Raw genomic sequence first — 15863 nt, 5'->3', positions numbered from 1 at the left:
TATAAAATAAACAATAACACCCAAAAGGAATGTGCTCCTTTAAACAATACACTCTACAAGACCAAATGAGCAACGTTTGCCCAAAAGCAAAGATGAGAAGGCAAGGAGGGGCAGGGAAACTGGATGGATAGAAACAGGGCAGGCAGGGTGGAAATAGGGAAAGTGATGACACATTGCAGGGATAGTAACCAATGTCACAGAATAATTTGTGTATGAATTGTTGAATGGAGAAACTAATTTGTTGTGTAAACTTTCACCTAAAACACAATAAAGTGTTCAAAAAAAAAAAAAAACAACCCTATGGAGCACAGTTCTCTGACATGCATGGAGAGTCATCATGAGTCAGAACTGACTCCAGAGAAACTGGTATCTACCCATGCTCCCACCCCATCCTCGTTATAGCCAAAGACCCACAAAGTAAGGACTTCTGACTATGGGCCTGAAATACAGTAAGGCTAAAGGGATGATGCTAACACCTGGCTTCATTAGTAAAGCTCATTGACAATGAAAGAGCTGTTTTAGTGTTCTGAGACCTTTTCAGCAATAATCATGCAGACTCACTAACAATCAAAGGAGAAAGCAAAGGAAAGGTCAGTCGGTGTTCAATGTTAGAGAGGAGCTCGCCTCACTGAAAAGTTTCATACTAGTTTCCTTCTGAAGACTAACTGTATTAACTATATTTGTGCTCCAGCTACGGAAACAACTTAATCAGGTCAATAAGTATTTGTGGACGGTAAGGGTTTCTATTCATCTGGGCCACTGCACTCATCTAGGGCCTCAAGCAGTCCTCAGATCAAGACATCTGGGCTCTGGGACAATGGTTTCAATGAGATACTGAGCCAGCTTTCAAAAAAGAGAATTATAATGGGTACTGAGTTTCTGTTAAGGTGGCACAGCAATTCAGAGCTGTGGCTGCTAACTAAGAGACTGGCAGTCTGAATCCATCAGTCACTCCTGGGAAACCGTACAGGGCAGTTCTACTCTCCCTATAGGGTCGCTATGAGTTGGAACTGACTCGATGGCAATGGGTTTGGTTTGGAGTTTCTGTTTGGGGTGATGAAAAAATTCTGGAAATACATAGTGGCGATGGTTGGACAACATGGTGAAAGTAATTAATGTCACTGAATTAAAGTCATTGTACACTTAAGATGGCAAATTTCATGTCAGATATGGAAGGGGAGAATTATACCCACAACTGAATTCAGATCACAAGTTTGGGAACCAAAAAGGTCCTGATTCCAGCTGTGACAGACATCACTAAATAAACCTACCTCCACTCTTGGCAGTATCACTACATACACCATCAGGTCATGCTGACACTTTGAAAGGGACCAGCTCTACCTTTACTTAAGCAGTCAGCCCTTCCGGTCTTATGAGAGGAGCATGATTTGGGCCCATCAGCCAGACTCTGAGGGTACCATGCTGCTGGCCAGACCAGGGAAGGGCCTCTCACACCCACTCAGCTACCAGAGTCCAGATGTCTTGATTTGAGGATCAGTTCCTTTCTGCAAGGAACTGGTTAAAAGCATCAACTGCATGAAGCAACCAATGGCTTCCATTCTGTCTAAGCCTTCCACTGTAAGTGAAATCCTCTTAGCTGCGATTTATCCTCTCCTGCAATTCAGAGACGTTGAAGGTGAATTCAGCGTCTACTAGGGTGGCTAAAACCAAATCCACTGCTGTTGAGTCAATTTCAACTCACTGCGACCCTGTAGGACAGAGTAGAACTGCCCCATATGGTTTCCAAGGCTGTAAATCTTTACGGAAGCGAACTGCCACATCTTTCCCCGGCACAGCGGCTGGCGGGTTCGAACCATGGACCTTTCAGTTAGCAGCCAAGCTCTTTAACCACTGCGCCACCAGGGTTCCTTCTAGGGTGGCTAGCTATTAATAAAACCACCCCATATTCTTACTGGAGAACTCAAAGCATGAGACAGACCTAAGACCCATGTTAATTAGTCCACCCCATGACCAACTGCAGTAAATTGTGGCACTCACTCACCTGCACTCCACTGTCCCTCAGCAAGATTGTCAACTGCACAGTTCAATGTCTAAAGAATAACCTCATAATGTGCTAATGGACTGTAAGTACCATGGCTAACAGTGATTTAGTGACAATACGTGTTGTAAGCAGTAATTTTTTTAAACCGCGTGATAGGCAGAATATAGGTCTCTGAGTAGCAAAAGTGCTTTGCACTCGACTACCAACCAAAAAGTTGGTGGTTCGAACCCACCCAGTGGAGATGCAGAAGAAAGGGCTGGCAATCTGCTTCCGTAAAGATTACAGCCAAGAAAACCCTATGGAGCAGTTCTACTCTGTAACACATGAGGTCACCATGAGTTGGACTCGACACCAACAGGTTTGGTTTGTTTTTTTTTTTTGTAGACAGAATAAAGACTCCCCTCACTACCACCCCACAGATGTCCATGCTCTAATCCTCAGAACCTGTGAATGAATTTCCTTACATGACAAAAGGGACTTTGCAGGTATGATTAAGTTAGGGATCTTGAAATAAAGAGATTACCTTCGTTTATTAGGGTGGACCCAACGTAATTGCCAAGGGTCCTTAGAAGCAACAAAGGGAGGCAATGAGAGAGATTTGAAAATTCAACACTGCTGGCAGGGATGGAGTATCCAATAAACAAGGTAAGCACAGGCTTACTTATGCTTACTTACTAATCTGTAGTGAATAATTTCACCTGGATTTGACTTTGATGTGGCGTGGTGAAATCCATGTGAAAGTGTTCACTACACAATAGTAAGTAAGCACAAATAAACCCATGCTTACATTGTTTATTGGATAATCCACCCTTGAACTGGCTAGCTCTGAAGATAGAGGAAGGGGTTGTGAGCTGATGAATGCAGATGGCCTCTAGAAGCTGAAAAAGGCAAGGAAAGGTATTCTCTCTAGAGCCTCCAGAAGGCAGACAGCCCTGCCAACACCTTCATTTTACCCACTGAGGCCCATTTTGGATTTGAGCTCTGTAACAGCAAGACAATAAATCTGTGTTGTTTTAAGGCACTAAGCTTGTGGTAACTTGTTACTGCAGCAATAGGAAACTGATACAAACCTCAGCACAAGTCTCTTCTTGTAGCACCGTATCCTCACCCTCCCCTGCTCCTGAAGGCTCACGTCTACTGTGTCTGCCCCAGCTCAGTCTGTGTGGTCTCCAATCTCTTGCCACCATGCCCTCATTTTCCAACCCAGCAACCTGCTCTGGGACCTCTGGTAGTGCAGTGGTTCAGAGCTACAGCTGCTAACCAAAAGGTCAGCAGTTCGAATCCACCAGCCACTCCCTGGAAACCCTAAAGGGCAGTTCTATTCCGTCCTATAGGATCGCTATGAGTCGGAATTGACTCAGAGGCAATTTTTTTTTTAACCCCCTCTGACTTCACTCAGTCCAGCAACGACGTAAATCAGCCATTGTAACAACAATCCCCAGAACACTTACTCCTAACATCCTGCCACGCCTTCTGCATCAATCCCCAGCCCTGAGCAGCCACTCCTCTGTCCCTGTGCTGCCAGGACACTCAGCTGTATCCAGAGGACTACTAGAAATTTTAACTCTAAACCTCAACCCTGATGCTTCCTTGCAGACCTTACCACGGCTGCTCTCTCAGGCCTTTGCTGCTACTTGAAATTCAGACCCTTCCCAGCTCACCCTCATGGCTTGTTTTAATGAAAAGGTCCCAGGCAGTCCACAGGAGCTGCATCAACCTCTTCCCACTAAACCTCAATTATATCTGCACCTTCCCTCTTGCTCACCTCCTCAATTCCCAGAGGAAGAGACCCCCTTCCCTTTTCTGAGGCTAACATCTATATCCAAGCTCCCGATCCCACTCCCTCCCGAACCTGCCAAAATCTTCCTTCTTTCCTGGACCAGACTCACAGACAACCAACAGATAATTACCATACCTGAGTTAAGAGCCCTGGGGGTGGCCTGCCAAGGTGGGGCAGCTACCTCATAGATTAGGGGCTTCCTGGACATCACCTGGGGGTCTTGAAGTACAGAGGAAGTTGAAATGGCAAAGTCAGAGGAAGAGAGACTAGACAGAGAAAGTAGGGCACCTTTGGGGACCCAGAGCAAGCACTTGAGTCTGGCTGGGTTGACTGAGACTCTCAAGGTGCATCAGACGCACTGTGCATCTTTCAGAAAATGTAGATGTGGGGGGCCTACACCCAGAGATTTGGATGCCATTGGTCGGCCAGGGCCCAGGCGCAGGCAATCTTTAAAAGCTGCCCAGGCCATCCAGGGCTGAGTATGGGGAAGGGGGGAGTTCCCTGGGGGTACCATGGGCTTTCTAAGGGGTACTCCTCTACAGTATTAAGGGGCGCAATTTCCAGGCCTTCAACTCCCATGGGTCCTCCTTCCTAACACCTACCTGCCTGAGAATGCAGGTCCCAGTAAAGATGCGGGTCAAGTGGCCAGCACCCTTCTCCCCCATAAAAAAGGAAGGCACACCTCCCACCCCTTCCTAACCTTACTAGCATGCACAGGCCCAGAACTGAAAAATGCCCACATATCCATCCAAGGCCATTGCAAATATCCGTGTTGACACATACCTTTGTGTCTCAGGTGGCTTCAAATTCTTTGCTTTCAATTAAAACAAAAGATGATCTAATCACAGATTACTTTGAGGGTGGGGCCCATTACTCAGGAATTCAAAGAATTTAGTGACATTGCTATAATGAAATTTTCTTCTATTTTCATCGGTAACACATGCATTGATTGAAAAAAAAACCTCAATTGTCCCATTTAGAAATTTATTTCCAATAAATTTTACTGTTTCTGTTTAATAATATTCAGTTTGCATTATATTTATAATACTTCAATCAAATGTGCAATACTAATGACTGTAATGATAAGTCAGTCTATTATTTTTAGTCTTAGAGGTTTATCTGAGAAATTTTTTAAAAATTAATTTAGATACATATTTTTGTTATAGAAAAAAAGTGACAGAAATAAAAAGGAGACTTTCAAACATAAATATATATTTCATTAGGATAAAATTCTGTGAGAAAAGTAGAAAAAAAATAGAAGTTCAAAGAGAAAAGGGAACCGTTAAATTTCCAACAAGACTTCGTTTGCATATTTTTAAAGGAATGATAATCGGCATCAAATTGCAAATTGTATTTGGATTCACTGACTACATTAAAAGAGTGATGTTACAGTTGAATTTTAAACAGTTAATTTTTACAATACACGAGAGATTAAATCCATTCCAACTAAAATCTATAATAAAATATTAACTTAAAAATATATGAGGGTTAAAATGGCAAATTTTATGTTATATATGTTTTATACGTACATGTGTGCTATATATATTATATAGTGTTACATATATTACATATGTGTTGTATAGTTTACCACAAAAGAATGAAAGAACATTTATATACATGTTTCATCTGTGAAAAAGAAAAAGTGTGAGAGGGTCTATAGTTTTTGAAAATTCATTGAGAGTATACAAACAAAAAATATGACAAGCTCTGATCTACAGAAAAGTGTTCAAGGAGAAAGATAAGAAATGACAGGGAAAGAAAAGAAAACAGAAGGAGCTTGTTCCCAAAGGGACTCTAAGGTCAGCTGAGGTGTTTGGAATTTATCTTGAGGGCATCATAGAGCAGCTGAGGTTGAGGAGATTTTATCTAAGGCAGAAATTACCTGGAGTATTGGAAAGATCCCTGAGGACTGCAGGGACCTCTCTTCAATCACTCCCCACCCCCGTCCCCATCCTTTGCATCTTCTGGCTTCTTTTTCTATCTGAGGAGGGAATGAAGAACCAGGAACCACACCAGGAACTTTTCCAAATGTAGTGCCATCCACCCTCACACACACACTCCCACCTTCCCTGCTGCTAGAAAGGTTCAGATTCTGTCCCCCAGGATTTTCACAAGGCCCTATTTTTACTCTTTTGACAGCACTACTCAAATCACAAAACACCAAGAGACTGAGGGTTTCACAGATCGCTAAAGGATTTCACTCATCTTTCCTCTGAGTTAATTAAAAGTCAAGATGTTACCTGCATTATTCAAACAGTACCTGAGGTGGGGAGAAGGATCATTTGGACCCTTTTATTTGGTTTATCCAGGGCAGAAACTCAGAGCCAAGTATGACATTAATCACATTCTTCCTTTCCCTTATTTTGGACACGAACGGCCAAATTGTGCAAATGGTTAACGCGCTCAGCAGCTGACCGAAAGTCTGGACGTTTAAGTCCACCGAGAGCACACCTCAGAAGAAAAGCCTGGTGATCTACTTCTAAACAATCAGCTATGGAGCACAGTTCTATTCTGGCAGACATAGGGTCACCAGGAGTCAGAGTCAACTGGTTTTGAGGTTTTCTTCTTAACCTAGTCACAGATACACCAAAAAGGCAAGCAAGCACAATTTCTAAACTAAGGGGTAACTTGGGTCCCTCCCTCTTTGCAGATGTGTGGTCTCCATCATGGCAGGGGACCATGGGCACAGGAACCTTGCTTGGAAACAATTGACAATATTCAAAATTTGCTCATTCAATCTGTGTCAGAGAGTTAAATTCCAAGCACAGGATTTTCCAGAGGGCCTCTCTCAACACTAACACATGTATTATTGTTTCTCTCTTTACAGGTTAATCAACAGAGTCAATGAGAGCTTAAGTGACTTACTCAAAGACTTCCAGCCAATATACAAGGAACGGGGTTCTACAAGACATGATCTTGTCCCCATCCAAACAAGGAACCTAACTACAACCCAGATTCCCCTATGTTTCAAACAAGCAATTAATTAATTTCAAACCTGATTTATAAGATAGTATCTCTTGGTTCTGGTCTCAGGACCTTGTTCTTTTGTCAAGAGCTCTGAAGTACGCAGCTAGGCTTCCTGGAGTAACCTATATATATTCACTGCCTCCACATCTCCACTGTCCACTTTACTCTTAACCCTGTAAGCAAAAGTCATCACTTCCTAACCACCAAAGTACAATGGCCTTTCAAAAGGCTCCTTCCTCTTGACCGCTCCATAGCATTTGAGAACAGTCTTTTTTCATTGCTTCTGAGTTCTGTAATCTAATTTTTGGATCTCTCCTCACCAAGGGCAACATCTAAAACCAAATTCTGACTCTTTCAAATTAAGGACATTCACCATTCTCCAAGTCAGTCTCAGTAATCTAGCTCAACCCAGAGAGAAGTCTTCACCTCTGTTCAACACTTTCATCAGTTAGTTGGATAAAGTCAACAATGGCAGGATAATCAAATCTGTATATGGCACAAAACCATAAAGGAAACTAGATCTTTAAAAATGATATTCAGACAAATAACAACAACCAAAGGGCGGGGGGACAGCTACAGATACTGATACTAATTAGACATAGCCAGTCACCTCACGGCATTAGTACTCTTGATTTGAGGCTTAGGGCCATGGTCTCATGGGACAATCCAGTCAATTGGCATAATACAGTTCTTACAGTTTATGTTCTGCTTCCCAGTATGGTACGTAGTGTCTGGGGTCTTATGGCTTATGAACAGCCATCTATGATACAACTTTTGACCTTTATTCATCTGGAACAAAAGAGAAAGAAGGAAACACAAGAATCACAGAAGGAACTGGACTACAGGACTAACTGTCTACATGAACCACTGCCTCCTCCACCTTGAGACCAGAAGAACTGAATGTTCTGATTAGGAACATAATACACGAATCCTAATAAAAAGGCAGAAAAAAATATGGAAATGAACTTCAAATTCTTAAAGAATCCAAACTTTTTGGACCTATTGAGGCTGGAGGAGTCCCTGCAACTATGACCCTGAGTTGATCTTCAAACCTTGAGTTGAAACTATCCCCTGAAGTCACCTATAAACTAAGTAATGGTTTAGCCCAAGGAGTAAAGATTGTCACCCTGGAATATTGACCAAGGGGTCAACAGTTGTTTTAAAACATAGACAAGAAAGTTGGGGACAGGGAGATTGAGTATTTGGAAGTGAAACAACTAGAACAGAAGTAAGAGTGTTGACACAATATGAAGAATGTAACCAATGACACTGATTATTATGTCTGGAAACTCAAATGGGGGCAGGTTTTGCTGTGTATATTTTCACCAAAAATTAAGAAAAAAATTTTTTTTAAAAATCCTCAGGGAGAGGAAAAGTATGTTAAAAAAAAAAAAAGAAAAGCAGAGAGATCTTGATGGGCTTAAGAAGATGAGATGAATGAATCATCAGATGTAACTAGTACCAATGTTACCTGTTGTTGTCCAGTCGATTCTGACTCACAGTGACCCTGTAGGACAGAGTAGAACTGCCCTATGGGTTTTCTAGGAGCGGCTGGTGGATTCGAACTGCTGACCTTTTGGTTAGCAGCCGTAGCTGGTAACCACTGTGCCACTAGGGCTCCAGGACCAATATATAGTCCTCAGTTTAGGTTTTAAAAAACTTAAAGAGCTCCACAGCTGTTGTGGGGAGCTGCAGGCTAGCGACAACACAGGACTTAAGTGTCACTGCAAAATTGGAAACTCAGTGTGAAACTACTGGCTTCAGGGGAGAGGAGAACTAATATAATCTTATGTGTATAATGAAACAGTCGAAATAAAGGTTGTCATGGTGACAGTCAGACCACACCTATAGAAAAGAGTGTCCTTATTGTTCAATAAGTCCTGATGGGGGAGAGACGGGAGGCAAGCCAAAACCTTCATGGCAAAAAGTACTTATCGCTGAACTAACTTCTTCTAAAATACTGCACAAACACCCCCACCCATTTAACATTAGCAGCTCCTTAATCAATCTCTGATCAAAGATCATAAGAGAGTAGAACACAAAAACCCCACAAGTGGATGGCAAAATGACCCTGAAAATCTCACAAAGATTTGGTGTCTCATGAAGTCAATGTAAGCGACAAAAGAGAATCTGCCAATTAGGCATTCGTAAATGATGAACCAACGGGTGCCCAAGGAGAATGATTTAAACAAAAATTTAAATTAAGGAGGAGAGGGGATCGATGACTAGAGTAAATATTTACGGAAAAAAATAACCTCATTATGATCATGCCACTAAAGTCCATGTCAAGTGAAGAATATCCTATTATGCATCACAGAATTTTGTCAGAAAAATTACACTCTCCCCCAAAACTTGACTCAGAATTCTAAAAATGAGTGCCTAGGGTAAAATGCACTTATTTTTATAATTCAGGCTTTGTTTTTCAAAATAGTCTCAATCAAACTTTTTTCCACGCATAACTATGAAGTTCTGATCCCTATCTTAAGTGGATTCATTCTGGCCTTTTTTAGGGTCAATCATTCTGAAATAATGAGGACTTCCTGTAAAATTTCCAGTTCAGCAGAGTTTTCAAAGGGCAGCTATGAGGTGGTGAAATGATCCAAAACCACATCTTTCGGGAGAAATGACAGAAGAAAATGAAGCCTGGGGAAGAAGGTACTTAGTGGGGATAATAACAGCTGTGTTCAAACGTGTGAGGGGCTGTCATTGTGATTTATTTCTTCTAAAGAGCCCAAGAGTGTAGAACTAGGAATAGGGAGAAATGGTGGGACACTTCCCCTCAAGATAACAGAAAAGTTAGCAATCAAAGCTGTCCAAACAGTTGGTGCTTTGTCTTGAGACAGCGTAAGTTTCCAGCACTTGAGGTATTCAAACATAGATAAGATCAGAAGTACTTAGTATAGGTGCCCCTCCTCTTTCCATAGCCCATAGCTAATCAATTATGATTCCCCTCTCCTGCTATAGACCTATTCAGCTCCTTTTCCCAGAGCCATCACCTACTGATTTACTCATTCAAATATCTGAGTCCCTTCTATTCTAGGAAGGGTAGTTGCTGGTTCAGTGGTAGAATTCTTGCCTTCTATGTGGGAGATCCAGGTTTGGTTCCTGCCCAATGCATCTCACGCACAGCCACTGCTTATTTATCAGTGAAGCTTGCACATTTCTGTGATACTGAACAGGTTTCAGTAGACCATCCAGACTACGGCAGACTAGGAAGAAAGGCCTGGCAATCTACTTCTGAATATCAACCAACAAAAACCCTATGGATCACAACTGTCCAATCCCATTGTGCATGAGGTCACCATGATTTGGGGAGGGGGTTACTAGATGGCAGCTAACAACAACACAACTGTTCTCAGGACTTGGGATATTTCAGTTAACAAAATGGAGCAAAATCTCTGCCCCTATAGTGCTTACAAGGTGGGAAGTAAATCCCATCATATTTTAAAGGTAACCCTTTTATGGGTTGTGGGACATACATCACCCACCTACATTTTCTACCTCTGAGGTTTCTTGGGAAACTGCTTTCCCACTTTTAGTGCCCACTGCCACCTTGTGGAGACCTGTTTAACTGCGTGAATCTGAAGACACGGGCCTCATCCCACCAATCCTACCACCAGAGTCCACTTGGGACGTATGTGTCCCACATAATGTATCAAAATTTACATTACCTCAAAAATTCTTTTTCATTGATTTCAGCATGTCTTCCATTACTGAAAACACATGGTTTCAACAAAAAATTCAAAGGGAAAATAACTGGGTCATGAAAGGGGTAGGGATATGGAGAGGGTAGGCGGGAAAAAGACTGGTCACAGTAAGACGGGTTGGGAGAAGAAATGACTTGCAATTTTAAATAGGGTGATCGAGATGGGCCTGGTTGAGAGGGTAACATTTGAGAGGCTTCACTGAGAGGAGATGAAAAAAGGGAGTACTCTGAAAATTATCTGCCATCCCAGACTAGGCAATCAGGTGGCCACTACCTTAACCCTGTCCATGCCTTGGAGTTGCTTCTCCCAGTTAGCTTTGTACTCATGCACAAGCCAAAATAAAACAAAGGCCAATTAGAGCCCAGGTCGGGATCAGGTCTTCCCCATCTCAGAATGGAGTCCTGGCCACCATGTCCACTTACCCACTGCCACTTCTGAGCCACCAGCACCCAGCCTCCCACGGAGCTTCCAGAGATAACAAACTCCCTACAGGCTTCTTATTCAAACTGCATGTTGCTCAGATTCTAAAAACTCTAAAGAGTGGGAGAGTTGAAAGGTTTATTTCAGAAAATTGGCAGCCAGGGGCTGCCACATTCGCTGGAATTCCAGGGCACTAGAAACATTTGGCAAGAGGCAAAAAATGCTCTTAAACATAACCTGGTTCTAATTTCTAGACTCCCCAGGCCTCCAAATACATGGGGCTTTAGAAAAACATTCAGTAATCCCTTCATTTCCCCAGTTTCACAAGCTAATGTTCACTTCCCACCCTTCTATCTAAGACATGGCCCCTCCTGGTTCTAGCTCACCAAGGGCTGTTCTTCTGCCCTTTGAAGCACACAGCAGCCTAGAACAGGACTAGAAAGAATCCCAGAGATACTAAGGCCCTTCAATAAAACATTCAAGTTTACAGAGCTCATCCCTTCAGCGAATGGAAGCAGCAGAACCTGCAGCACTAAACAGAACCTACCACACATTGCTGGGCTCACTTCAATAAGGGCCAAACCGCTGCCCTTGAGTTGATTTCAACTAATAGTGAACCTACAGGACAGAGCAGAACTGCCCCATAGGGTTTCCAAGGCTATAATCTTTACGGGAGTGGACTACCACATCTTTCTCCAGGAGAATGGCTAGTGGGTTCAAACCACTGACCTTTTGGTTAACAGCCGAGTGCTTTACCACTGCACCACCAGGGCTCAATTCAATAAGGGCAGAATCCATCAAACAGTCTAACCCCTAGAAAGAGACTCCAGTGGCAATAGAAAACATCGCGTTCTGAAAGCCCCCGGGAGGTGCATGTGCTTGGGGCCTGATTACTCCCCAAGCTCCACGACAGCGCAGTCAGGTGTGAGCTCTTTTTCTTTGGGTTTCCAGGGCGCTGCTGCAGCCCAGTGACGGCCACGGGGAGTTATTTCCACCAGGCTACTAGGAGGTGGCTCAGTGCCTTCACTCTCACCGCCTGTGACTTTCGCAGGTTCTCACACAAGCTAGCTCCCACAACAGAAGCAGACAACCTTAGTGTTTATGATCCAGAAAGCCTTTGGGGTGCCCCTATTCCTGGGAACTGGAGCCTGGGGCATCCTTCGAAATCTACCACATAACCAGCTGATACAGAGAGTGACTGGGAGGCAGGGAGATGAAATACGGGGTCTCCTTGGCTTCTCATGAAATTCAGAGGGAACCGAGTTAACAGAAAGCAAAGGTCACCTCAGTAAGCAGCTCCCAAGAAGCTTCATGGAGGGAGTGATGGTGCCGTCAGGGCCTATTCCTACTTAAAGTCCAGGCCTGGGGTTTAGGGTGAGCACCAGCCAGGGGTTCCCGGGACAGTCCTGCTGATGCTGGAGATCCAGGCACAGGTAAGAATAGCAGCCTGATTTCGTTCTCAAAAGTGCTGTCATTTGGATGATAAGTTATACATGTTCTCCCTACAGAAAGGTGACTGAGTTCCTAGAGAGTGCTGTATGGGTTTACCTGTTTCATGGGATGCAAAGCTCTCCAAGCCCTGCCTCAGGATGTCCTCTGCGCAAACCTTCAATACACCCCTGTGTATAGGGTGGTGGGGGGAGAGGTCGCTCAGCACACTAGTGAGGGGTACGGGCTGCAGCCATACTGCTTGGGTTTAAATCTCAAACTGCTCACACTTAATAGCAGTATGCCTCTGAACAAGTTATTTAACATCTCCCATTTGAAAGAAAAATGGGATAAAAGAAGCTGTTATGAGGATTAGTGAGTTAGTATTTCTAAAGTGCTAAGAACAGTGCCTGGCACAGGGTAAACCAAAACCAAACCCGTTGCCGTCGAGTCAGTTCCGACTCATAGCAACCCTCTAGGACAGAGTAGAACTGCCCCATCGGGTTTCCAAGGAGATGCTGGTGGACTCGAACTGCCAGCCTTTTGGTTAGCAGCCGGGCTCTTAACCACTGTGCCACCAGGGCTCCACAGGTTAAGTACCCTATAAAACCAAAACCAAACCAGTTGCCATGGAATCGATTCTGACTCATGGTGACCCCATGGGTGCAGAGTAGAACTGCACACTATAGGGTTTTCAAGGCTGTGCCCTTTCAGAAGCAGATCACCAGGCTTTTCTTCTGAGGTGCCTCTGGGTGGCCTTTCAGTTAGCAGACAAGCATTTTATCATCTGTGCCACCCAGGGACTCCACGCATTCTATGAATGTTTAGTAAATAAAAAATAAAGAAGCAGTCTTCATGTCTAACATGTAGTAAGTTTAAAGTAAATTTCTATAAAGGAAAGGTGAGGCAGGGGAGGAAAACCCCTCTCCAAACACAGTTTTTAGATTCCCTCCCCTCAAGGACCTCTCACTAGTATAAAACCTCACTGAGAAATCCTGGCTAGTGCGGGCGGGCAGGCAGGCGAGCAGGTGGGATAGAGGACCTGAGAGACCGTAATGGAATAACCACAGCCACACGCCTCCCTTTACTCCAGGTGGTTTATGATCAACTACACCACAAACTCATACACTGAAACCAGCTCAAGCAGAACAAAGAAACAAAGACAAATGTCCCAGGTTGCGGCCAGCAGTCAGAAGCCATCGAATATCCCCCTCCATTGTTTTTACACAATCCACTTCAAGAGTTTGCCTTTGCCTCCTCACAACTGTAACTGCACATTTATCTAAGTGACTCAGGACTTCAAAAGCATCAAAGGTGTTCTGATAAAATAGATTCCGAGCAATCAATGTCAGATGAAAATATCTCAGATATAAATCTCACATATAAAACTCCATGTGATGAATTATAAAGAAATCGCCCTAATTCCTCAAAGAGGCATGTCTCTGCCACAGACAAAACAGTGCTTAGGATACTCATGTAAAGGGTGCAGCACCACAGCCTTCGAGTTAAAAACAAAAATAACCAATCATCCAGATGTCTGACTTGGTGAAACATCTTCTTAGTCATTTAGGTTTTAGTTTTATACCCCAGTTCTGCTTTTAAGATCATATCAACCTTTCAGACATGATTTGAACTGTCTGTTAAAAGGATAAGATGATAAGGTCCCTGGGTGGCTCAAATGGTTAAGCTGTCGACTAATAGCTGAAAGGTTGGCAGTTTGAATCCACCCACATGCACCTCAGAAGACAGGCTTGGAGATCTGCTTCTGAAAGGTCACAGCCTTGAAAACCCTATGGAGTAGTTGTAATCTGCACACATGGAGTCACCCTGAGTTGGAACTGACTCAGTGGCCACTAACAACATAAATTAAGATGATAATTTCCTATCCAACGAAACAACTACTTTGGAAAGAACTGAATCCCTGAGGCAGTACAGGCTCCACACAGGGCACACGACCACAGCAGACAAAAGACCTGGGAAAAGCTAAATTGGTGGCACAAATGAACAGGGTGCTAGACAATTTCATCAAGCAATGATTTTTAAAAAAAGGATTGCATGTGTAGGTACAGATGCATTAAGGTACACACACATTGATTTTATGTAAATAGTGGTCTCTGATTCATTTCTCCATTGCTCTCCCTGGTGAGTCACCGACGGGATGTGATTCCTAAGGTTTTCAAATTCTGAACAAATGGAAAGAATGCAAGCGGGGAGGCACTCCACAAAAACATTAAATACCAGGCCAGGGGGATATTTTGAACAAAAACAATAAGCCTTTGCTATGGCGGAGCCTGGACAAGAAGAAACTTTTCCATCAACCTTCCTTCCAGGAGAGCTAAGACTTTTTCCTCCCACCATTTGTAACAATTATTTTTAATAAGTGGAGAAAACAAGTGGTCATTTCCAGCAGTAAGCCCAACTAAAGAGTTTTACAACCCTTTAAAAGGGAAAGGACCCCAAGAGACGTAGGTTATTCATTATCCGTTTACTTTGACTTTGCTCATTTAATGCAAGTTTCCTTCAAAACAATGAAGCTGAACAAGCCCGAATTCAGACCCTACACCCTAGAACCCACTTGCTTCAGTTTTAAAGAACCCGCTTTAGTAAGAAGGGGGTGGGCCCCCTATGAAACGATGCAACTTCCCAGCCAGAAGCAGCCCGGTCCCCGCGAGGGCTGTCATTTACCCGGGCGCTTTCACCCTCCGGCGGCTCAACAAGTTTCCCCTCTGGGCTTCAGCTTCTCACACCCATCACCAGAGCTCTACATGGAATTTTCCTCAGGCATCTGAAGACTTCCCGCTTCATTTTCACAGCAGGAATGTTTCCTCCTTTTGCTCATCCCTGGTATTTCCCTGGCATTCCCGTGACATTTCCCCACAACTTCACCTCCGCCCACTGCACCCTCCCCACCCCCACCCCAGCTAACCCACTCTAACCACAAGCCATTCGGCGCCCCAGAGCCTCTCCACCTGCGCTGCTCCCGAGGGACCCCACTGCACCCTACCCGTCCCTGAACCCACCGCGGGGGGTGGGAGGGGACAGCGCACAAAGGTCATTTTCGAGTCCTCCAGATGGAAGAGAAAAGCAAAAGAAATAAGCTCTCCGGAAAGGAGACGGGAGGGTGGAAAATGAACAGAGGGAAACGTGGAGGTCCGGGAGTGCCTCCCTGTCACCAGGGTCCCTAACACCTTCCCATTCACCGGGACGCAAGCAGTTTGTGAGGCTGTGGCTCTCGCTGCCCGACCTTTCGGGATCTCCCAGGTGGTGCTCCGGGGGCGCCTCCGAACTGCGACGCCCCCTCAGCTCTCGGCATTGTTCGCGCTCCAGGAGCACATCTGGGAGGCGCCCCAGGAGGCACGGCCCCCGGCCCCTACCTCCGCCAGCAGCGCGAGCAGCAGTGCCGCGACCGTCCAGGGCAGGCGGCTCATAGCTCCTCTGCGTCTTCTCCGGGCGCGCCCGGCTCTCGGGGTCGCAGGCGCGGGTCAGCGGCGCGTCCCCCGCATGGCGGGCGCAGGCAGGCGCGGCGAGCCCCAACCGGAGCCTGCGAGCGCTGGGGGCG

The 15863-nt window shown here is 44.6% G+C and overlaps 1 protein-coding gene across 1 annotated transcript in view; it reads right to left on the bottom strand.

Annotated features, from left to right (window-relative positions):
• VOPP1 (VOPP1 WW domain binding protein) overlaps window positions 1–15804 on the bottom strand; it is a 132875-nt gene extending 117071 nt beyond the window's left edge. Inside the window, exon 1 of the mRNA XM_023738320.1 lies at window positions 15679–15804. Within this exon, the coding sequence (XP_023594088.1) occupies window positions 15679–15732 (54 nt within the window). The 5' untranslated portion in view covers window positions 15733–15804. The remainder of the gene's footprint in view (window positions 1–15678) is intronic.
• Between the last annotated feature and the right edge of the window lie 59 nt (window positions 15805–15863).

Source organism: Trichechus manatus, unplaced genomic scaffold (assembly GCF_000243295.1).
Source record: "Trichechus manatus latirostris isolate Lorelei unplaced genomic scaffold, TriManLat1.0 scaffold00114, whole genome shotgun sequence".
NCBI classification, from domain to species: domain Eukaryota; kingdom Metazoa; phylum Chordata; class Mammalia; order Sirenia; family Trichechidae; genus Trichechus; species Trichechus manatus.
Note: the sequence above shows the minus strand (reverse complement) of the source record. Positions and strands in the feature narration are given on the sequence as shown.